This window comes from Maylandia zebra, linkage group LG9 (genome assembly GCF_041146795.1).
Source record: "Maylandia zebra isolate NMK-2024a linkage group LG9, Mzebra_GT3a, whole genome shotgun sequence".
Taxonomy (NCBI): Eukaryota; Metazoa; Chordata; class Actinopteri; order Cichliformes; family Cichlidae; genus Maylandia; species Maylandia zebra.
In genome coordinates, this window is record NC_135175.1 from 34,146,935 (window position 1) to 34,170,741 (window position 23,807).

General features: G+C 38.9%; 4 protein-coding genes and 1 long non-coding RNA gene across 6 annotated transcripts; 2 read left to right on the plus strand and 3 right to left on the minus strand.

Annotated features, from left to right (window-relative positions):
- Positions 1–2,757: 2,757 nt before the first annotated feature.
- Positions 2,758–3,457, minus strand: LOC112435352 (GTPase IMAP family member 7-like). The gene has a single exon (XM_024803803.2). The coding sequence runs from the start codon at positions 3,433–3,435 to the stop codon at positions 2,758–2,760; it is 678 nt and encodes a 225-aa protein (XP_024659571.2). The 5' UTR covers positions 3,436–3,457.
- Positions 3,458–7,118: 3,661 nt separating this feature from the next.
- LOC106676126 (GTPase IMAP family member 7-like) lies at positions 7,119–8,371 on the minus strand. The gene is made up of 2 exons (XM_024803804.2): positions 8,304–8,371; positions 7,119–8,189 (listed from the first exon to the last, which is right to left on the minus strand). The coding sequence occupies exons 1-2, from the start codon at positions 8,320–8,322 to the stop codon at positions 7,492–7,494; spliced, it is 717 nt and encodes a 238-aa protein (XP_024659572.1). The 5' UTR covers positions 8,323–8,371; the 3' UTR covers positions 7,119–7,491.
- Positions 8,372–8,480: 109 nt separating this feature from the next.
- LOC101467364 (GTPase IMAP family member 7-like) lies at positions 8,481–10,268 on the plus strand. Of its 2 annotated transcripts, XM_076888718.1 has the most exons (4): positions 8,481–8,505; positions 8,753–8,843; positions 9,089–9,138; positions 9,410–10,268. In XM_076888718.1, the coding sequence occupies exons 2-4, from the start codon at positions 8,776–8,778 to the stop codon at positions 10,000–10,002; spliced, it is 711 nt and encodes a 236-aa protein (XP_076744833.1). In that variant the 5' UTR covers positions 8,481–8,505; positions 8,753–8,775; the 3' UTR covers positions 10,003–10,268. The 2 variants fall into 2 exon arrangements, with proteins under 2 accessions (XP_076744833.1, XP_076744832.1); XM_076888717.1 differs by having other exon boundaries at positions 8,502–8,843.
- An 11,172-nt stretch (positions 10,269–21,440) lies between these two features.
- Positions 21,441–22,506, minus strand: LOC112431714 (GTPase IMAP family member 7-like). The gene is made up of 2 exons (XM_024800428.2): positions 22,459–22,506; positions 21,441–22,373 (listed from the first exon to the last, which is right to left on the minus strand). The coding sequence occupies exons 1-2, from the start codon at positions 22,475–22,477 to the stop codon at positions 21,676–21,678; spliced, it is 717 nt and encodes a 238-aa protein (XP_024656196.2). The 5' UTR covers positions 22,478–22,506; the 3' UTR covers positions 21,441–21,675.
- A 132-nt stretch (positions 22,507–22,638) lies between these two features.
- On the plus strand, positions 22,639–23,551 carry LOC112431715 (uncharacterized). The gene is made up of 3 exons (XR_013100368.1): positions 22,639–22,681; positions 22,819–23,248; positions 23,470–23,551. It is a non-coding gene; the product is annotated as an uncharacterized LOC112431715 (long non-coding RNA).
- Positions 23,552–23,807: the final 256 nt, after the last annotated feature.

The window sequence follows — 23,807 nt, forward strand, 5'->3', positions numbered from 1 at the left end:
TCACCAACTTCTGTGACAACTTCCTGTCAAATTTGTTCCATCCTCTCACCAAAATCCTTGTTCCTTTTCAAGAGGCTATGAACGCCCATTAATGATTTTAATCATAGGAAAGTAGTGTTGGACCAAATGTTAAAAGATCACAGCACAACTTCGTGTTGGCTCATTGTGTCCAACAAAAATATCCAGAACACCTCAGATAGATTATTCTCTGAATGAAAAGTATGACAGCGATACTTTTGACTTCTAAAAAGTGGAAAAACTGTTCATAATAGATGATGTTCTTAAGAATCTCAGAATGGTGGCTGTAAAGAAGCCATTCTTAATGAAGGGACACTGGGAGAAAAGGCTGACGGACAACAAGAAATTAGGTCTTAAAGAGTAATTAACCTGAATTTGAAAATTTTGGTTCAAATCATCAACATGTACCGAGGAGCTCTGGAGAGAGGTACTATAGAGAGTTTTTACAGCCATCTGTAAAACAGGGTGTAGGCTCTGTCATGGTTTGGTGTTGGAGATCTTGTCAAATCTGATAAAAAATTTGAAAACAAGAAAAGTAAGTATCTTGATGCATGCTCATTCATCCAAGTAAGGGCATCCCAAAATTCACTTCATCCGGAGGTAACGAAACGTTTCTCCCGCTGAAAACATTACGTCCAGATATACTGAATCAGCTTTTGAGGCAGAAAAGTAAGGTTAGATTTCGATGCACAATGTGATATCATCTGGAAAGAATGTGACTGGCAGTGGCTTAATTCTCTTCATGAGAATGATCTCAAACACACTGACACTGCAATAAAATCATACCTGGCTGGAAAAACACCATGAGTCAAGGTTTGGCCTTCCCAGAGTTTTCTAAATAAAAACATGACATGCTTAGCTTCTAGATCTAATCTGTGGTAAACACAATGACGCAAATCATTAATAAGCAGAGGAAATGTAACAACAGACAAACAGAGACTGCAGCGTGTTGTGCGCTCTGCTGAGAAGGTGATTGGCTGCAGACTCCCATCTCTGCAGGACCTGTACACCTCCAGGACACTGGGGCGTGCAGCTCGGATCTCAGCTGACCCTTCTCACCCTGGACACAGTCTGTTTGACCTGCTCCCCTCAGGCAGGAGGCTCCGGTCCATTCGCACCAGAACCTCTCGCCATAAGAACAGTTTCTTCCCCTCTGCTGTCAGACACATGAACAATAACCGTATGACTGTTCCCGCCACTAACACATGACCCTACGCTGTGTCACTGCATCATTCCATGTTTGGCACTGATCACCACCTGCACTCATGTATATATCATGTATATATTTATCTATTTAGCACTTTTAATTCTTATTCTTATTTTTATTTCATGTCTATTTAAGCGTAATTTATGACAGTATGTTTGCACTGAAGCACCGCAGCAATTTCCTAATGTTGTAAACCTGCTCAACATTTGGCAGTAAAACCCTTTCTGATTCTGATTCTGATTCTGATACAAAAGTTACTGACGTACATAGATCCAAAAACTCACAGTCTTCCCAAAAAAGAAGATAACTGGGTCAATGCTGGTCAAATACGTAAATGGACAGATAAATATTATCTGTAAGAGACTTTATTCCAGACACAAGTGGATACCCCAGTATAGGTTTCAAATATTTTTTATTGATCTTATACAGTGTATGTTCTGTTTAGAGAGAAGAGGACGATACAACTTACCCACATATGTCTTTTATATATTTCTGGAAAATTATACGTTGTGAATGCCATTAAATATAATTTAACTTCTACATTACCATTACTCACAGTGAGAAAGCTTTGTGGATTTGTTAAAAGTACAATCAACAAAATCAGCGTACATTCTTGTGAAAGGTGAAACTGTTTAAACATAAATGGAGTGAACTCACTTCAGTGGATATTTCATTTAAACCATTTTTTTATTCATACTCACATTTACTTAAAGAAATTAACACTAAAAAAAAAAGCATTTGGACAGTATTACCGTTGGTGAGAGTAGTCTAAGGTCAGAATACATCAGTAGGATGTCCTTGAGACTATGCCAGTGCAACTTAGTTAACCAGGATCCTTTCCAACACAAAGCTACACTATCATGCCATCTGTGTGCTGTCATGAGACAAACAAAGATGACATAAAATTGGATATGCAATGTGACGTGGAAATACCTGGATGTTAAAACATATACTTAGTAAATAAAGCTGATTCTGATTCAGATTGTGAAAGTGGGGTTTTATACTTAGACATGACTGATGACAGTGATGTATTTAAATTATTTATTTAGGTAAAACATCAAAATGGACAATGTTGAAGCAACAATTAACAATCATGAACCCAAAGGAAATTTTTCTTCACAATAATTTCATTTAAACAACCAGAAAACAGACAAAAAAACAAACAAATAAAATTCAAACTTCTCCTCTTAGAAGTCATAATTCATCATTTCAAAATCACACAAAAATACAAAATACAGTTCAGTTCAGATATCACAAACCACCCTGATTATAAACTCGCTACAAGCTGGAGCAGATGAAGCAGAGACAAGAAACACTTTGAAAGCACAGCTTGTATTATGATTAGTATTTCACTTTAATACAATGTCAAACAATCAGCAACCGATATCTTCATTATTTTTTGTGATAACTCAAATAAAATGATCCTAAACAGCTTTCTACACTGTGTCATTCTAAACAGATTTCATGCTTTCATGTGTATGTACAAAAACTGTCCAGTTCAGACTAGATCGTGTACTATTTATCACAACAGTTTAATCTCTCCCAAGAAGAATACGAAAAAGTCTGACACGCTTAAGCAGCGGCTCAGTGAACCTATACTGCTGCAGTGTCAATCCCAGTCTGTGTGCTTCCTCCACCTCCTTGTACATGGCGTCTGTGTAGTGTGTGCCTCTATTTTCTGCCATCATGTTATCAATCTTCTTGACCAGCTCCACCACCTGCTTTTTGTCGCTGCTGGTGTTGTCAAAGACGTGGTACCTGTTTCCACAGCTTTCAATGATGTGCTTTAGCCCAGGCTCAGCTTCACGTACATACTGCTCTATGGTCATGCCTCCAAGATCACCACCACGGGTGAAGAGCACAATCATGTACTTGTTTGCCTCGGGGCCAAACAGCTCCTGCAGGGCTTCCACTGAGTTTTTCTCTTCTTTGGTGAATCGACCCACTTGGATGACCAACAGGAACACATGAGGACCGGGACAGGAGACTTCAACACAACGCACAATTTCTCTTTTGATGAGCTCATCTGATTTTGCAGTGTCCAGGATCCCTGGTGTGTCTACAACACTAACTACTCTATTACCCCACTGAGTCACACCTTTTTGACAGACCTCAGTCACTGACCCAGATAAAGGGCAAGATCTGAAACGTTTGTTTCCCAGGATGGTGTTCCCAACAGCACTCTTGCCCACACCAGTTTTTCCAATCATCACAATCCTCAAATCAGGACCTGAAACACAATTGACTAATTTGATTTAACTCATATACACAAGGGTGTAATAAGAACCTTAGTGAAAACTTTCCAAGGTAACAAACCAACCTAAAGATTAACTTTAGGTCTTACCTGCTGGAAACAAATCCATCTTAATGTCACTGTTGTCACTGCACAGGTGAGAGGGATGAATGATAAAGCTTCTGTTAAACACATCTTTGTGTTTCATTATGAGCTTCTTCAGGTGTCAGTGAAAACACTCTGGGTGGAATCCAACAGGTGTTACAGGTTTTTCCACATCATTATCAAACTTTCTGTCACATTTGTTCAGGTCCTACAACAACATCCCTGTTTTTTTCTAAGAAGCCTTGAACAATTTATTACTTGTAGATAGGCCAGTAGTTTCTTAATGAAAAGTAACAGCTGTGGTTTCCACTGTACTTCCTACATAGTAATCTAGCCACATTACAGATTTTATCTGAATTTCTATAAAACTAAATCCCTTTCTAAACCTAATTCTAAGTAAATAACAGTAATCATACTCATGAGAAAAACATATATGACAAAAGGATTCATTTCGTGTTTTCTTTTTTTTCATTTTTCTTATTTGAAAATAACTGGACGGTTCTCTTTTTTTCCTTGTTAGATTTGTTTTGAGGAAACAAATAAAGCACATAGACATATATTTTAAGTACAGAAAGCAACTGGCCAGTCTCTGTCACTAGCATAAAGTCAGATTAGATGTTAGCTAGAAAGCACTAAGATGTAGAAAAAAAAGTGCTTATATGAATTACTGAATGAGGATTTTTTTTAAGCACTACTCAAATAGAGTAGAAAAGTGCATTAAGGCAACCAGTGAATTTATCAGCACACTGGATGTGTGATGGTAGAGCGCAATAGTAATCATCTGAAGATGTAGTTCTGTCTCCTTATAAAGATGACTTGGCTGAGCACAAACCACATTTTTGTGATTACTAATGATTCTCTGTTAGAAAATCAGAAAATGTCGTCATAGTGGCTTCAACTGTAACTACTTTAAAAGACACAAATCTTTCTTCCAGCTCCTGAAAACAATAGAATAATTGCTTATTTGTTTTCTGAGTGCTGATGATTGCATTGTTTTCTTTTTGGTGCCTTTTTTTTTAAATTTACATGTTACAAGGAACTTCCTGGTTTTCTCTCTGACCACATGTCTTTAAGAAAAGTATTTCCTCACGAAAACCTTCCTGAATCTTTCTGTATGATTATGAGATTGTCTGTGGGTTTGCACCTACAGTTTACAAGTTTTTTTTCACATCACCAACTTCTGTGACAACTTCCTGTCAAATTTGTTCCATCCTCTCACCAAAATCCTTGTTCCTTTTCAAGAGGCTATGAACGCCCATTAATGATTTTAATCATAGGAAAGTAGTGTTGGACCAAATGTTAAAAGATCACAGCACAACTTCGTGTTGGCTCATTGTGTCCAACAAAAATATCCAGAACACCTCAGATAGATTATTCTCTGAATGAAAAGTATGACAGCGATACTTTTGACTTCTAAAAAGTGGAAAAACTGTTCATAATAGATGATGTTCTTAAGAATCTCAGAATGGTGGCTGTAAAGAAGCCATTCTTAATGAAGGGACACTGGGAGAAAAGGCTGACGGATAACAAGAAATTAGGTCTTAAAGAGTAATTAACCTGAATTTGAAAATTTTGGTTCAAATCATCAACATGTACCGAGGAGCTCTGGAGAGAGGTACTATAGAGAGTTTTTACAGCCATCTGTAAAACAGGGTGTAGGCTCTGTCATGGTTTGGTGTTGGAGATCTTGTCAAATCTGATAAAAAATTTGAAAACAAGAAAAGTAAGTATCTTGATGCATGCTCATTCATCCAAGTAAGGGCATCCCAAAATTCACTTCATCCGGAGGTAACGAAACGTTTCTCCCGCTGAAAACATTACGTCCAGATATACTGAATCAGCTTTTGAGGCAGAAAAGTAAGGTTAGATTTCGATGCACAATGTGATATCATCTGGAAAGAATGTGACTGGCAGTGGCTTAATTCTCTTCATGAGAATGATCTCAAACACACTGACACTGCAATAAAATCATACCTGGCTGGAAAAACACCATGAGTCAAGGTTTGGCCTTCCCAGAGTTTTCTAAATAAAAACATGACATGCTTAGCTTCTAGATCTAATCTGTGGTAAACACAATGACGCAAATCATTAATAAGCAGAGGAAATGTAACAACAGACAAACAGAGACTGCAGCGTGTTGTGCGCTCTGCTGAGAAGGTGATTGGCTGCAGACTTCCATCTCTGCAGGACCTGTACACCTCCAGGACACTGGGGCGAGCAGCTCGGATCTCAGCTGACCCTTCTCACCCTGGACACAGTCTGTTTGACCTGCTCCCCTCAGGCAGGAGGCTCCGGTCCATTCGCACCAGAACCTCTCGCCATAAGAACAGTTTCTTCCCCTCTGCTGTTGGACACATGAACAATAACCATATGACTGTCCCCGCCACTAACACATGACCCTACGCTGTGTTCACTGCATCATTCCATGTTTGGCACTGATCACCACCTGCACTCATGTATATATCATGTATATATTTATCTATTTAGCACTTTTAATTCTTATTCTTATTTTTATTTCATGTCTATTTAAGCGTAATTTATGACAGTATGTTTGCACTGAAGCACCGCAGCAATTTCCTAATGTTGTAAACCTGCTCAACATTTGGCAATAAAACCCTTTCTGAATCTGATTCTGATTCTGATACAAAAGTTACTGACGTACATAGATCCAAAAACTCACAGTCTTCCCAAAAAAGAAGATAACTGGGTCAATGCTGGTCAAATACGTAAATGGACAGATAAATATTATCTGTAAGAGACTTTATTCCAGACACAAGTGGATACCCCAGTATAGGTTTCAAATATTTTTTATTGATCTTATACAGTGTATGTTCTGTTTAGAGAGAAGAGGACGATACAACTTACCCACATATGTCTTTTATATATTTCTGGAAAATTATACGTTGTGAATGCCATTAAATATAATTTAACTTCTACATTACCATTACTCACAGTGAGAAAGCTTTGTGGATTTGTTAAAAGTACAATCAACAAAATCAGCGTACATTCTTGTGAAAGGTGAAACTGTTTAAACATAAATGGAGTGAACTCACTTCAGTGGATATTTCATTTAAACCATTTTTTTATTCATACTCACATTTACTTAAAGAAATTAACACTAAAAAAAAAAGCATTTGGACAGTATTACCGTTGGTGAGAGTAGTCTAAGGTCAGAATACATCAGTAGGATGTCCTTGAGACTATGCCAGTGCAACTTAGTTAACCAGGATCCTTTCCAACACAAAGCTACACTATCATGCCATCTGTGTGCTGTCATGAGACAAACAAAGATGACATAAAATTGGATATGCAATGTGACGTGGAAATACCTGGATGTTAAAACATATATTTAGTAAATAAAGCTGATTCTGATTCAGATTGTGAAAGTGGGGTTTTATACTTAGACATGACTGATGACAGTGATGTATTTAAATTATTTATTTAGGTAAAACATCAAAATGGACAATGTTGAAGCAACAATTAACAATCATGAACCCAAAGGAAATTTTTCTTCACAATAATTTCATTTAAACAACCAGAAAACAGACAAAAAAACAAACAAATAAAATTCAAACTTCTCCTCTTAGAAGTCATAATTCATCATTTCAAAATCACACAAAAATACAAAATACAGTTCAGTTCAGATATCACAAACCACCCTGATTATAAACTCGCTACAAGCTGGAGCAGATGAAGCAGAGACAAGAAACACTTTGAAAGCACAGCTTGTATTATGATTAGTATTTCACTTTAATACAATGTCAAACAATCAGCAACCGATATCTTCATTATTTTTTGTGATAACTCAAATAAAATGATCCTAAACAGCTTTCTACACTGTGTCATTCTAAACAGATTTCATGCTTTCATGTGTATGTACAAAAACTGTCCAGTTCAGTCTAGATCGTGTACTATTTATCACAACAGTTTAATCTCTCCCAAGAAGAATACGAAAAAGTCTGACACGCTTAAGCAGCGGCTCAGTGAACCTATACTGCTGCAGTGTCAATCCCAGTCTGTGTGCTTCCTCCACCTCCTTGTACATGGCGTCTGTGTAGTGTGTGCCTCTATTTTCTGCCATCATGTTATCAATCTTCTTGACCAGCTCCACCACCTGCTTTTTGTCACTGCTGGTGTTGTCAAAGACGTGGAACCTGTTTCCACAGCTTTCAATGATGTGCTTTAGCCCAGGCTCAGCTTCACGTACGTACTGCTCTATGGTCATGCCTCCAAGATCACCACCACGGGTGAAGAGCACAATCATGTACTTGTTTGCCTCGGGGCCAAACAGCTCCTGCAGGGCTTCCACTGAGTTTTTCTCTTCTTTGGTGAATCGACCCACTTGGATGACCAACAGGAACACATGAGGACCGGGACAGGAGACTTCAACACAACGCACAATTTCTCTTTTGATGAGCTCATCTGATTTTGCAGTGTCCAGGATCCCTGGTGTGTCTACAACACTAACTACTCTATTACCCCACTGAGTCACACCTTTTTGACAGACCTCAGTCACCGACCCAGATAAAGGGCAAGATCTGAAACGTTTGTTTCCCAGGATGGTGTTCCCAACAGCACTCTTGCCCACACCAGTTTTTCCAATCATCACAATCCTCAAATCAGAACCTGAAACACAATTCACTAATTTGATTTAACTCATATACACAAGGGTGTAATAAGAACCTTAGTGAAAACTTTCCAAGGTAACAAACCAACCTAAAGATTAACTTTAGGTCTTACCTGCTGGAAACAAATCCATCTTAATGTCACTGTTGTCACTGCACAGGTGAGAGGGATGAATGATAAAGCTTCTGTTAAACACATCTTTTATTTATAGCTCCACAGAGGACACACCTCCTGTAGCTGACAGGTATAGAGGGCAGCACAGTCTGCACTCACTGCACAGACTGTGCTGCACCTGATTGAAGAGCCACCACTCACAGTGAGTTTTGCTTGTAAACTTTTCTTTGCTTTGTAGCAATAAAATAAAAGGACAGTTATTAAAGGTATTGCAGATAAAAAGAGAAAGAAAACCTTTCTGATTTCATATCACATCACGCTTTATTTTCACAATCTCTCAAGTCCTGCAGTCTATGATTTATAATTTAAAATGTAAAATACTTAATGAATGTACTTCAGCAAAAGTGAAGAGTTCAGAGTTTTGCTGCTTCTGACTTATGAACCCACAGATCACTCATTCAGTTTCTGCAGTATGGGTTGCCGGCAGAGCAGTAATTCAAGGAGATGTGAACCACAACAACTCATAACAACCAATGCCAGGTAAAGCTGAAAGTGCAGAACTGTTGAGCTAGCATTAGGGCTTACCTTATTTAAATAAAAATGAAAAACATATTCTCTTTAACCATGTGCACATATGCTATGAAAAACTCTGGTAATGTATTTTACAAGGGGCTCTGATTTTTTTTATATATATATTGTTAGAAACAACAAATAAGTGTTTATAAAACAAAAAAAGAGTTTTTGAGCTGAGGTGGGTTTATTTTTTCTCTGTTATTAAATTGTAGGCCTGACTATGGATCACAAACTGGACCGTACACTACTGAGCCACAAGCAGGTGAACCCCAATGCTTCTAAGCAGCATTTTAGAAGTTCATATTAAAAAATGGGTTATTAAATAGGGATTATGCAGACGGTTGTTATAAGCAAGGAGTCCTTCATGATCCAAGAAAGACTTCAAATAGTAAGACTGGATTTACTAATGTTAAATAAGCTCTTTTGTGTATTTTAGTCCAACTGTGGGAGTTTACGTTTTCATTATTTATAGATTTTGAATGTAATGCAATGAGGGATTTCGCTGACATTATCATCATTATAAACTTATTCAGGAAGACGCACTCCAGCCATATGGAACATTGTCCTTTTGGGAATGTCTGGGAGTGGAAAGAGTGCGAGTGGGAACAGCATCCTCAGAGAGAAACGCTTCATATCTAGACCCAGCTCCAAGCCGATCACCTCAGAGTGCCAAGTGGCAGAAACTAAAGTGAATGATTTCCATGTATGTGTGATCGATACTCCTGACATCTTTGATGATGACATTGCACCGTCAGTTAGGGACAAACATGTAAAAAAGTGCAAACAGCTTTGTGAGTCAGGACCTTGTGTGTATGTACTTGTGATGCAAGCAAGCAGATTTACAAATGGTGAGAGAAACATAATAGAAAAGCTAGAAAAAGCTTTTGCAAGCAAAGTTAGAAAACAAACAATTATCCTGTTCACCAGAGGAGACGACCTGCGGCAGGCAGAAATGAAGTTTGAGGATTTCCTACGTACCTGTCAACCTGAGCTGAAAGCAATAATTCAGAAATGTGACAACAGGTGTGTTCTCTTTGAGAACAGCAGGCAAAATGACAGTCAGGTACAGAAGCTACTGGAGACAGGGATGAACCTAATCCAAAACCAGCAGACGTTCCTGTATTAGGTCAGGAAATAAAGTAATTGGAAGTGGGATTTTTTATTTTGGTGTGTGCAAAGACACACATAAGGGCATGAACACAGTTATAAACTGCATTTTTTGTGTGTTTTCTTCTTGATTTCATATTAATCAGCATTCAAACAAGGAAACAAGGAATTATTTCTGAACTATTTAAACGTTTTTATACACTTTTATCTAACAAATCAGTGAAAGTTTGTCATCTTTTGTAAACTGCAAAATAATAATCCGAAATTCAATAAAAATAAACTTGTCAGTACATAAAGTGTCTCTGTTTTCCACCACACTGATTCAGACAAACACAGAGAAAAGACAAAGCAGCTAGATTGTCACGGTCTGGCTGGGGCAGACCGTAGGTGTTGGCAAAAGGACCCAAACCCAACTCCATAAACTGAACGTGGCGTAGATTTAACAGAAAATAAGCCGTTTATTGAGGCCAGCAAAAAGGGAGTACAACAGCAGGACACAGGTGAACACTAAACCATAGCCTAAACTGGGTGAACTAAAGCTAAACATGAAAAACCTTAAACGTGGTGAACTGACATAGAATGCTGAAGTGAGGGTATGGATGAGCAGACGACCTGACAAATGACATGCAAAAACAGAGGACTTAAATACACACATGAGGTGATCAGGGGAAGTGGAGACACATGAGGAAACAGCTGACTAACATGAACCTAATGACAGGAGCAGTGAAGCTAAATACAAAGAACCAAGAACACACGACTCCTTCCAAAATAAAACAGGAAACATAATGAAACGCAGACATGACAACCAGAACTTGACAACGTAAGACACAGACATGAAACACAAGAAGAGCAGGGGAGACTTAACATGGGTTGGAAACACGAGGGGGAATTAATAAGAACTAAAATCACCTAGACATGGTAACAAATGAACTTAGAAAACCTGAAGGGCTTAACATAAACTATAAACATCAAAATGAACTAAAACTCAAAACACTGGGTCATAAGACCCAGGACCGTGACATAGATGTTCAAAAAAATCTCAAAGATAACAACATAACAGCTGAATACATATTTCTGTGATGTTCTGAAAATGAATTTGTGTTCTGTCGTATAACAGTATAAAGTGCAATGTGGTCAGGAGTTGCATCCAAAGGGAGGGCATGAGCTGTTCACTAAACTCTAATTTTAAATAACTTTACATAATACACATGAAAGCCAGTTCAGAGTGAAGAGCCAGTGACAGCAATTTGTTACCAAGAACTAAGTAAGTAAGTAAGTAAGTAAAATTTATTTTTATAGCACTTTTCACAGATAAAAAAAATCACAAAGTGCTTTACAACACAGAAAATGGAAATATAAAACAATATAACAGTAAATAAAACAGCAAATAAAACAATGTAATATAATAAAACTATCAAAACAGCATAAGAGGAAATTAATCAAATGCTTTTCTAAATAAAAATGTCTTCAGCTGTTTCTTAAAAGAATCAATGGAGTCCGTGCAGCGAAGATACAGTGGAAGAGAAATACACAACCGTGGTGCCACAGTCTGAAAGGCCCGATCACCACGAGTTTTAAAACGAGTGCGCGGTACCACCAGCAGTCTCTGATCTAATGACCTTAAAGCCCGAGAAGATGTATGTGGTTTCAGCAGGTCAGATAAATATTGAGGAGCCTGACCATGTAGGGCCCTAAAGGTTAGAGCTAAAATTTTAAAATGAAACCTAAAACTTACAGGCAACCAGTGAAGGGAGGCTAAAACTGGAGTGATATGCGATCTTCTCTTGGTGCCTGTTAAGAGATGTGCTGCAGCGTTCTGCACAGTCTGAAGACGATTTAAGGCTGATTTGTTAAAACAAGTAAAAAGGCCATTAGAGTAGTCTAAACGAGAAGAAATAAAAGCATGAATAATCATCTGAAGTTCAAGCTTTGATACCGTTAGTCTGAGTTTAGAAATATTCCGTAAATGATAAAAACAGTTTCGGACCAGCTGCTTAGAGTGCTGCTCGAGCAACACCGAGGTTTCTAAGGCTCGATTTTACATAGGGGTCTAAGAAGCTGATATGCTGCCTGATTTCTGGGACCATGTGGTCTGGAGCAATAATTAGAGTTTCTGTTTTATCAGAGTTTAGTTGGAGAAAATTGTCATTTAACCATTGGTTACGTAGCATCTTTCTACGTAGCACTCTTAATTCTTATTCTCATGTATATATCTCATGTATATCTCATGCACATATCTTTCTTTCTACATAGCACTTTAATTCTTATTGTTTGCACTGAAGCACCGCAGCAAATTCCTAATGTTGTAAACCTCAACATCTGGCAATAAACCCATTCTGATTCTGATTCTGATTCTGATTCTGGTTGATTTCTGTCAGGCAATTACTTAAATTAGACAATTTATAAAACTCAGACATTTTGAAGGAACAGTATAGTTGGATGTCATCAGCATAGCGATGATAGGAGATATATTTATAGTGCTTAATAATTTGGCCTAGGGGAAATACATAAAGTAGAAATAGAATTGGACCCAGGACAGATCCCTGAGGTACCCCACACGGCAAAACTGTTGATTCTGATGTGACATGATTCATGCAAACAGTAAAAGATCTCTCAGACAGATATGATATAAACCATTTTAAAACAACACCAGTAATCCCAAACAAGTTCTCGAGTCTGTTTATCATGATACTGTGATCTACAGTGTCAAAAGCAGAGCTGAGATCCAACAGGACCAGCACGGTGTTCTCCAGAGTCTGCTGCCATCAAGATATCACTAGATACTCTAAGTAAGGCCGTTTCAGTGGAATGCAATTTACGAAAACCAGACTGGAAAGTATCCATAACAGCATTTTTATCCAGGAGATAGTTAAGTTGTTCTACTACTACTTTTTCTAAAATTTTCGATATAAAAGACAATTTGGATATTTTCCTATAACTGTTAGGAAGAGATGGATCCAGCTGGGGTTTCTTTAATATTGGCTCAACAATAGCTTGTTTTTATAGAAGCTGGGGACTGAGCCAGTATGAAGAGAAGTATTTATCATTTCCACAATACAGGGGCCAATGGAATCAAATACACTAGTGAAAAGTGAAGATGGAAGGGCATCAAGGGGGCTTGAAGTCTGTTTTATATGACAAAGCAGGCCTCTGATGTCTTGTAATGTAACAGGAGTAAAAGAGGACCAAGTATCAGAGGAGAGCAAGTTGAAAGTCTGATATTGAGAAGATGATGGACAGATATTAGACCTGATGGCAATGACCTTATTTCTGAAATAGTTCATAAACTCATTGCATTCGGACGTTGAGTGAACTGGTGCACAAGGAGCATCAGGAGAAACAATGCTCTTAATTGTTTTAAACAAGAATTTGGGGTATTTCTTTTTTGAAGCTATGAAGTGTGAAAAATACTCTGTTCTAGCATTTTTCCACATGTCATTTAGTAAGACGATAGATTCTTTAAGGTGTAACTTATAAACCTCAAGCTTGGAAGCCTTCCACAAACGTTCCAGCTTGCGACAGTATCTCCTGAAATTACGAATGTTTTCATTTATCCAAGGATGAGATTTCAAACGTATGACAGTACTTTTTTTCAGAGGTGCCACTATGTTTAAAATAGAATTACACTGGTTATTAAAGGATGAGACAAGAGAGTCCAAATCATTGTAAGTCATTTCAGCGTCAAACATGACAGAGAACCTTTTGCCGGCGTTCAGGTTTATGATTCGCCTTTCAATCGTTATTTTGGGTTAAAGTTAAGTTAAAATATATGCAGCTATGGTCACTCACATGGACATCTTCCACACGAATGTCATTTATATTTAAACCCAAGGAGAAAACAAGGTCCAATGTGTGACCCTTTACATGTGTAGGGCCAGAAACATGCTGCATAAAGTTAAAAGACTCTGTGATAGTCATGAAGTCAGCAGCCATATTACAGGATGTATCATCAATATGAAGGTTAAAATCTCCCAACATTACCACCTTCTCTAATTTAATAATGGATGACAGGAGGTCATTAAATTCAGTTAAAAAGACTCCGGCAGGGCCAGGAGGTCAGTAGATTAAAATACAATAAAAGGTGAGCAAAGAGCCGACCTTGATCATCTGCAGTTCAGATGAGGTAAAGGAATCCGAGTTCATCAGTCTGCATGTGAATCTGTCCTGGTGCACAACAGCGAGACCTCCGCCACGTCCCGAAAGACGTGGAGTTCCGATGACGGAGCAGCCAGTCGAACAAATTTCCTTCAGATGTATATAATCCACGTTTTGTTGCCACGTCTCAGTTAAACACATGACGTTGAGAGATTCCTTTATAAAAAGATCGTTTAAAATAAACGATTTGTTTGTGATTGAGCGAGTGTTGAGCAGGGCAAACCTGATTGATGACGTTTGGTTGGTGCACTCAACAGCTGACTGCAGTGGCACTTGAATTAAACACCTGTGTGCACCTGTTACACCAGGCGGTGACTTCAGGGCTAGCTGAAGCTAATATCCATAGTGGTACGTCACATCTGCCATCAAAACTGCGGTCGAACGAGGGACGCAAGGTGAACATGGGGCCATCGGACCATAGATTCCGGGTTGGGAACTGAAGTGTAGCGTCGGCACCAGGTGACAGTAGATGAATTGGTCGTAGGCACCGGGAATCTTCCCACATCCAAGAAGCTAATCTTCGGTACCTTCTCAGTCATATCATTAAACTATAATGAAGGTAATGGGAAAGAATTGTTGAAGTGGATGATCAGTGAGCAGCATTATTGTTTCATGCCAAGAAAGAGCAAAAGAGATGTGATACACTGACTATTTGTTCTTCAGTCACTTTTCTCACTCATTGTGTGTCCATGCACCTCTCTGCATTGAATCATACTTGTGATTAATCTCTGGCTCGCTCCACAGCATGTCTTTTATCTTGTCTTCCTTCTCTAACCAGTGGTGGCAGATGGCCGTTCCTCCCTGAATTGAAATTGAAAATTAAATATTTTCTTTGAGAGTGTTGATGGAGAAGTATAGAGGCCAGAAGGACGTGCACTGTGCCTTTGTGGATCTAAAAACACATATGATAAGGTACCAGGAAAGGGACTGTGGTATGTATGAGGAAGTTAATAGTGACAGAGAAGTATGTGAGGGTGGAGCAGGATGTGTATGAGAACAACGCGGCAATGGTGAGGTTTAGGAATGACAGATGGGTTCAAGGTGGGGTAGGATTACATCAGAGATATGTTTTGAGCCCCATCATGTTTACAATGGTGATACGTTGACAGATGAGGTCAGGAAGAAGTCTCCAAGGACTGTGTTTGCAAATGCCCTAGTCTGGGACCAACTCTGTTCATTGGCTCCTTCACTACATCCATCACTTTTCTATGTGGTCTTCCATTTTCCTCCTGCCTGGGAGATTGACATTAAGCTCCACAGTTACCATCCTTGTCCAGAATAAACCCAATCCCTCCTCTGCACATGTCCAGTCCATCTCAACCCTGCCTCTTCAACTTTGTCTCCAAACTGTTTAACCTGAGCTGTCCCTCTGATGTCCTCATTTCTAATCCTGTACATTCTGTTCCTCCCAATGAGAATATTAACATCTTCAGCCCTATCACCTCTAGCTTGTCCTACAGTCTATTATCAGAAACTAAAAGCCATGCCCTTAAGACACAATAACCACACAGAGAATGTCAGCGATGCATCTGACCCTTGAGTTGATTAATCTACTGGTTTGTGATGCCTCATCAGAAGTGGAAGGAAACTATTAGAAAGGCTGAGGTAAAACAAAGTAAACAAAAACTGAACTGAAAATCTGTGAATCAGAAAATCTCTGATTCCAGTCATCAGTATGTCAGGGGTCAGGAGCGAGGTACAACAGTGAGTATCTGCAAACAATTTGTGAAACATGATAGAGAATCATCATGTTTCAGAGCTTTATTTCAGCCAGTGGTGTTGGAGATCTTGTGGGATCATTTTGACAATGAATTGAACAAATGGCAGCAAAACAATCAGTTTTTGCATTATATAACGTGTTCTATTTGTGTTTGTACATTTCATTACTTCAAAATACAAAAATGAGGCTGGATCTGTACTCTTGCACAGTACTGTATGTGTTTTCATGTCTCTCAGTAGTTTACAGAGGTGGAAAAAGTACAGACATACTGCACTTAAGTAGAAGTAAGAATACCATTGTTAAAAAATAGTCCAATAAAAGTTGAAGTACTGATTCAAATTGTGATTCCTGGCTAAAGTAAAAATAAAAAAGTAAAGGCTTCATAAATGTGCTCAGAATAAGAAAGCAAAAAGTAGGTCGTTGGAGGACTTTTCTATTTTTGTGCAAAGCTAACTGAACCTCGTACTATATTGACATTGTGGAAGTAAACACAGACGACACGAGAGCTCTCGATTAACACTCCTCGTTTATTACTCGTCACCACACAACTGAATACCTTTCCCTCCAAAACATAGCAACAACACTTCCTGAGAACTGGGTGTGAGTGGAGCCCTCCAGTGGTCAACCACACATGCCCCCCCCCCCCCCCCCCCGAACACCCAGTAGGGTCATCCCCTAGTCCAGAACCCTTGCTTTAATCAAGCGTCCAGAACGGCTGAACCGGGGAGGTGGAGAGCTGGCTGAGGAGAAACGAGCCTGAGGACCAGGTTGGCATGGGCGGTCAGGAAAACCTGAAGATAGCTCGGGCCCCGCCAGGTGGGGGGCGCTCCCAGAGGAAGAAGCAGAGTTGTCCAGTCCAGTGGAAGGCGGACGGCCACAGCAGGGGGCCTGAGCCGGCACCACCTGATCATCCAGAAGCACATGTGCCGGTTTAAGTCTGTCAATAGAAACAGCCTCCTGCTGACTCCCAAAGTCCAAAAGGAAATGCTTCCGGCCGGTTGAATAACCCTAAAGGGGCTGTCATACAGTGGACGCAGCGGAGGCCTATGAGCGTCATGCCTGACGAAAACAAACTGCAGAGTCCAACGACCTCGGAACAAAGGTGTCGGGCAGAAAATGGTGCACTGGGCCAGGAACAGAAAACGAGTCTCTTGGGGGACGGAGAGACAGCACAGAGGGAGCGAAGCACGGGGGGTGCACTCTCGGGCAAGAATTCCTCGGGGACCCGGGGAGGCTGACCGAGGACAAGTTCAGCCAGGAAACCCCGAGGTCTTCTTTAACCGCGCAGCGCAACCCCAGTAAAACCCATGGAAGGCGGTCCACCCAGTTGGCATCTCTGAGAGAATCACGGAACACAGCCTTAAGCGAACGGTGGAAACGCTCGCACATCCCGTTGGCCTGCGGGTGGTACGCAGTGGTTGGGTGGACCTTGACCCCTAGGCCGTCAGTTTCATCAGCTTTTTCTCCAATCAATATTATGTCTATTCATAGTCTTGTCTCCTCTTTACTGAGAAATCTGTTTATTTTCTCTCATGTTCTTCCCTGAGTTACTCTTTTTGAGTTCCTCAAGAAAATGAAAACACGCGTTTCCTGGGACTTTACATTTCTGTTCCTCGTGCTCTGGATTTCTCTTTTGCACTTTGTTTGGTTTTGGATCTACATCAGCAGTAAAATATTGCTTTTCATCAAGTCCTTTCCTTCTGAGAGGCCTGCATTTACATCTTTGCCAAACCCTGGCATCTAAAACATTCCTTTTATATTTATGGTTTCAAGGGTGTGAGAGACAGAAAAAATTCCCCTTAAAAAGGCACATTTGGAATGCATCCAATTAAACTAGACATGGAAGATAGAGAGGATTTTGTTTTGATCTTATCAGATCCTAAAAATTCATACATCCTGTTCTCTGTTGGAACTGACAGGACTACATTTCCTTGTCATTATTTTGCATATCTAATTCATGTAAAAAAGAAAATGCAACCGGAACATCTTACAGAACCTGATAGAGATCTCAGAAATCTCTGGAAACTTTGGTTTCCTTGTTTACAGAAACGTGTTCAAGTGTGAAAACCTTGTTGTTTGGTTTAAAAGGTGTCTTACTTCCTTCTTGTGTGAAGGAAGTAAATACTTTTTATATAACAGATCTCAGATTTGTCTCCTTTAAAATATATTAAGCTCAAGATTGACAAATGTGATCAATCAACGAACCTCAACTGACCTATTCAGGTCCAACACTAAAATACAGAACAAAATCGCATTTCTTCAAATTAAAATAAGCCCTCAAAAAGTGAAAACTTTGCACTGACATCATTATACTGCTAATGCCAGCTGTTTGGTCAAGTAAGACTAGGTTTTGCATTCTTTCACACATGTACTTAAGTAACCAAAATCCAGCTCTGCTTTTTTACATTAAGCTTATTTACTGACTTTAGAATAGCTGACCTATTTTAACATTAATGTTAATTTTTGCACATCAGGTTATCTCACATATCAAACCAGCATATTAAGCTCATAACTCTTTTGCAATTGAATCTATTTAACACTTCAATTTCTTTTCTTTTTTTTGTTTCCACTTATTTATTAATCCTATTTGTATTTTATCCATTTGTACATATTAACGGGCATCTGCATGTGGACAGCAGGGAAAGAATTTCATTAGAGAAAAGCTTTTTCTTTGCACACATGACAATAAACGCTTTGAATCTTGAATCTTATTTCTAAACTTTTGTGTGAATGAGGAAAACGGTCCCTATTCAGTTCAGTTGAATTCATTTTTATTTATACAGTGCCAAATCATAACAGCAGTTACCTCAAGGAGCTTTATATTTTAAGGTAGAGACTCTACAATGCAAAGAAGACTGAGAAGACAGAAAAAAAACTCAACAAACATATGACCCCAATGAACAACCACTTTGGCAACAGTGGGAATGAAGGGAAGCCAGTATAATCACTCTTCCTGAAGACTTTTCAGTGAATTTTTAGGACATCCTGATAATAAAGAATTACAGTGGTCCAGTCTAGAAATAATAAATACATGAACTAGTTTTTCAGTGTCATCTGAGCCAGGATGTTTCTAAAATTAAAAACGATGTAAGGAAATTATTTCTCAGGAGAGAAATTTTAAATGATTAAGATTCAAACACTAAATGACCAAACCATTAAATTATAAATGTCACCTCTTTTATTTACATAGAATATTGAGTCATTTTGTCAGTTCAAAATAGATCAACTAAATACTGAATAATAGAAAAACCTAATTCTGAACTACACTTTGAGAAATCCACATTTGACTTTTACAGTCAGTAATATCTTCTCTTTGAGTTCATTAGTTTTTTCTCCTTTTTATTAACACAGTGGTATTGTCTTTTTGGCATTTAAAAATATGTACATAGCCCAATGAATAATTTAAATTAAAATCTAAATAACTAAACATCCCAAATATATAAATGTAGTAAAATAAAGAATTTTTGAGGAAAAACTCACTCATAAGTTGCACCTTATCTCTCATGGAAAATGAAATGTTGATTTTGAGCTGTTCAATTCAACATTGTTTAACTAACAGAGCTCCAGTTAAAGGAACTAAATGAATAGAATTTGCATGTATTTGTACATGTACAGTGGGGCAAAAAAGTATTTAGTCAGCCACCGATTGTGCAAGTTCCCCCACTTAAAATGATAACAGAGGTCAGTAATTTGCACCAGAGGTACACTTCAACTGTGAGAGACAGATTGTGAAAAAAAAATCCATGAATTCACATGGTAGGATTTGTAACGAATTTATTCGTAAATTAGGGTGGAAAATAAGTATTTGGTCACCTCAAACAAGGAAAATCTCTGGCTCTCACAGACCTGTAACGTCTTCTGTAAGAAGCTTTTCTGTCCCCCACTCGTTACCTGTATGAATGGCACCTGTTTGAACTCATCATCTGTATAAAAGACACCTGTCCACAGCCTCAAACAGTCAGACTCCAAACTCCGCCATGGCCAAGACCAAAGAGCTTTCGAAGGACACCAGGAACAGGATTGTAGACCTGCACCAGACTGGGAAGAGTGAATCTACAATAGACAAGCAGCTTGGTGTGAAAAAATCAACTGTGGGAGCAATCATCAGAAAATGGAAGACATACAAGACCACTGATAATCTCCCTCGATCTGGGGCTCCACGCAAGATCTCATCCCGTGGGGTCAAAATGATCATGAGAACGGTGAGCAAAGATCCCAGAACCACACGGGGGGACCTGGTGAATGACCTGCAGAGAGCTGGGACCAAAGTAACAAAGGTCACCATCAGTAACACACTACAACGGCAGGGAATCAAATCCCGCAGTGCCAGACGTGTTCCGCTGCTGAAGCCAGTGCATGTCCAGGCCCGTCTGAAGTTTGCCAGAGAGCACATGGATGATACAGCAGAGGATTGGGAGAATGTCATGTGGTCAGATGAAACCAAAGTAGAACTTTTTGGTATAAACTCAACTCGTCGTGTTTGGAGGAAGAAGAATACTGAGTTGCATCCCAAGAACACCATACCTACTGTGAAGCATGGGGGTGGAAACATCATGCTATGGGGCTGTTTTTCTGCCAAGGGGACAGGACGACTGATCCGTGTTAAGGACAGAATGAATGGGGCCATGTATCGTGAGATTTTGAGCCAAAACCTCCTTCCATCAGTGAGAACTTTGAAGATGAAACGAGGCTGGGTCTTCCAACATGACAATGATCCAAAACACACCGCCCGGGCAACAAAGGAGTGGCTCCGTGAGAAGCATTTGAAAGTCCTGGAGTGGCCTAGCCAGTCTCCAGACCTCAACCCCATAGAAAATCTGTGGCGGGAGTTGAAAGTCCGTGTTGCTCGGCGACAGCCCCAAAACATCACTGCTCTCGAGAAGATCTGCATGGAGGAATGGGCCAAAATACCAGCTACTGTGTGTGCAAACCTGGTAAAGACCTATAGTAAACGTTTGACCTCTGTTATTGCCAACAAAGGTTATGTTACAAAGTATTGAGTTGTATTTTTGTTATTGACCAAATACTTATTTTCCACCCTGATTTACGAATAAATTCTTTACAAATCCTACCATGTGGATTCATGGATTTTTTTTTCACATTCTGTCTCTCACAGTTGAAGTGTACCTCTGGTGCAAATTACTGACCTCTGTCATCATTTTAGGTGGGGGAACTCGCACAATCGGTGGCTGACTAAATACTTTTTTGCCCCACTGTATATATTTTGAAAAATGTGTTTGTCCATGTTGTAATGTGAAAAATAGAAAAATAGAAAAAAATATTAAGAGAAAAAGATATCAATTTTATCAATTTTATTATTGACATAATCATGATGATGTTGTCCAAAACCTAACCCTTAACCCTATATTTTCAAAACATTTATAAATGGTTAATTGTATAACTTAATGAAAAGTCAACATTAAATATATGCACTATATTTCTAATGAAGTTTACAGTGATAATGAATACACACAATTCACATTTAATGCATAATACATTAATTAATGAATTTACATAGTGCAAAGTTTTAAATACACAATAAACTGTCATGATCACACATCCACTACAAATTGGACCAGATCCACCTAAGACAAAATATACTTTAGAAGCAGAGCTCATATTGTGATTATTATTTATTTTAAAATGCTTTTGTCTGTACCAAAACACCAAGAAGCAAAACAACATCATCAAAATATTTTTTTTACATTTTTTTCATACATCCAAGTTTATTGATGCTACACAGCAATATACATCGTAGGTCTGTGTCAGAGACTCCTAATCGATACATGCTGAGCCTAGATTCTTCATTACAATAGTTTAATCTCTGTGAAGAATGAGAAAAAATTTTTGAATACGCTTCAGTAGGGCCTCAAGGAACTCATACTGAACAGCCTTAAGTCCCATGATACCTGCAGCCTCCACCTCCTTGTACATGGCATCTGTGTAGTGCTTGCCCCCATTTGCTGCCACCATGTCATCAATCTTGTTGACCAGCTCCACCACCTGCGTTCTGTCTTTGCTGGTGTTTTCAAAGATGTGGAACCTGTTTCCACAGCTTTGGATGATGCGGCGAAGTCCTTCCTCAGCTTCACGTACGTACTCCTGTATGGTCATGCCTCCAAGATCACCACCGCGAGTGAACAGCACGATCATGTGCTGATTTGCAGCCTGGCCAAACAGCTCCTGCAGGGCTTCTACTGAGTTTTTCTCTTCTTTGGTGAATCGACCCACTTGGATGACCAACAGGAACACATGAGGACCGGGACAGGAGACTTCAACACAACGCACAATTTCTCTTTTGATGAACTCATTTGATTTTGCAGTGTCCAGGATCCCTGGTGTGTCTACAACACTAACTACCCTGTTACCCCACTGAGTCACACCTTTCTGACAGACCTCAGTCACTGACCGTGATAAAGGAGAAGATCTGAAATATCTGTCTCCCAGAATGGTGTTTCCAACAGCACTCTTACCCACACCGGTCTTTCCAAGCATCACAATCCTCAAATCAGGACCTGAAACACAAATTACAACCTTGATTTAACCTGTATACACAACAAAAAACAATCATACAGACAGAAGATTAACTTTGAGTCTTACCTGCTGGAAATTTAGCCATCTTAATGTCACTGTTTTCACTGCACGTGTGAGCGAGAAGAATGTTAAAGCTTCTTTTCAACACATGGTTTATTTATAGCTCCACAGCTGACACACCTCCAGCATTTGCATAACAGGTACATATAATAAAGAGAGAGCGCAGCACAGCCTGCAGAAGACACCGTGCAGAGTTTTGACACACCAGACTAATGAAATATGTCTGAAGGTAAGTTTATTTGAAAAGGTTTCTTTGCTTTATAGCTGTTTTTTTTAACAGTTTTAATGATTGAATTTTGTAGCAGTAGAGAGAAAATGTTGCTCTTAAACAGTGTCAGAGAAAAAGGATTTTGTGTTTGTTCACAGACAAAATTTCAGTCGTCATCCTGGGAAATGGGAAGTTTTTGAAGAAAGCGTTAATAACCAACATCCTGGAAGATGACATATCTGTGCTATCCACAAGAAAGATTCTAACAAAAACCACGATATATGAAAACGAGACATATGTTTTCACATGCATGCCAGATTTGGACGTGCAATGTGATGACATAAAACAACAATTTGCTATGAATCCAGACCCTGACATGTGTTTGTTGGTGGTAAGATGTGACTTTTCAGTAGAAAATGTGTGGAATCAGATAGAATATCTGAGCAAGAAAAGTGGAACACCTACAGATACATTCACAGTTGTGCTGCCTTTGAGTTCTAAACCTACAGAGTACCCATTCAAGAATATGACCATGGAGCAGCTTTACAGAGAACTGCCTTACAAACAGCGGGGGTTAAGTCATAAGAGGTAAACCTAAAAAATCAGTAACATATAATGAATATTTATGATATCACATAAGTTTGCATAAGAAGAACAGTGTTTTATTTAATCTGAGTAATCATATTAATTCATTAGTTATTAGGTTTATTATTATTATATATATATATTGTAATGTTTCAAACATAATAGATCTTTTGCCCAAAAAACAAAGTTTCCTGGTGAGTTAATTTAGTTCTGTTATATTACAGGTCTGCTGCAGATCCCCAATCTATGACAGCTTTGGGAGACCTCAGCTTAAATTCATGTTTAAGAAGCAAACATGAATGGATGGAAGGCAAGACTCAGCTTTATCAGCAGTATCTCACAATATTGTCGTGTTCTGTGTGTGGATGTGTATGTCAAAAACATTTATTTAGCCTTTTTATAAAAGTGGCAGATGTAACAAAGAGCCCTACACTATCCCCGTACATAGTTTCAAATGTGGGACATTTTTTGAAATTTTTATCTCTATTATTAACATTTTTTTTTTTACTTTTTATCTAATCAGGAAGTTAAAATATTGAGATAAAGAGTCTCTTGTGCAGGA

Bases quoted from the DNA above. Each gene is read 5' to 3' on its own strand.
- LOC112435352 (XM_024803803.2), bottom strand. From the start codon at position 3,435: ATGATTGGAAAAACTGGTGTGGGCAAGAGTGCTGTTGGGAACACCATC.
- LOC101467364 (XM_076888717.1), top strand. From the start codon at position 8,692: ATGTACTTCAGCAAAAGTGAAGAGTTCAGAGTTTTGCTGCTTCTGACT. The intron at 8,844-9,088 runs GTAAAGCTGAAA...ATTAAATTGTAG, and splicing joins CTCATAACAACCAATGCCAG to GCCTGACTATGGATCACAAA. The intron at 9,139-9,409 runs GTGAACCCCAAT...AAACTTATTCAG, and splicing joins CACTACTGAGCCACAAGCAG to GAAGACGCACTCCAGCCATA.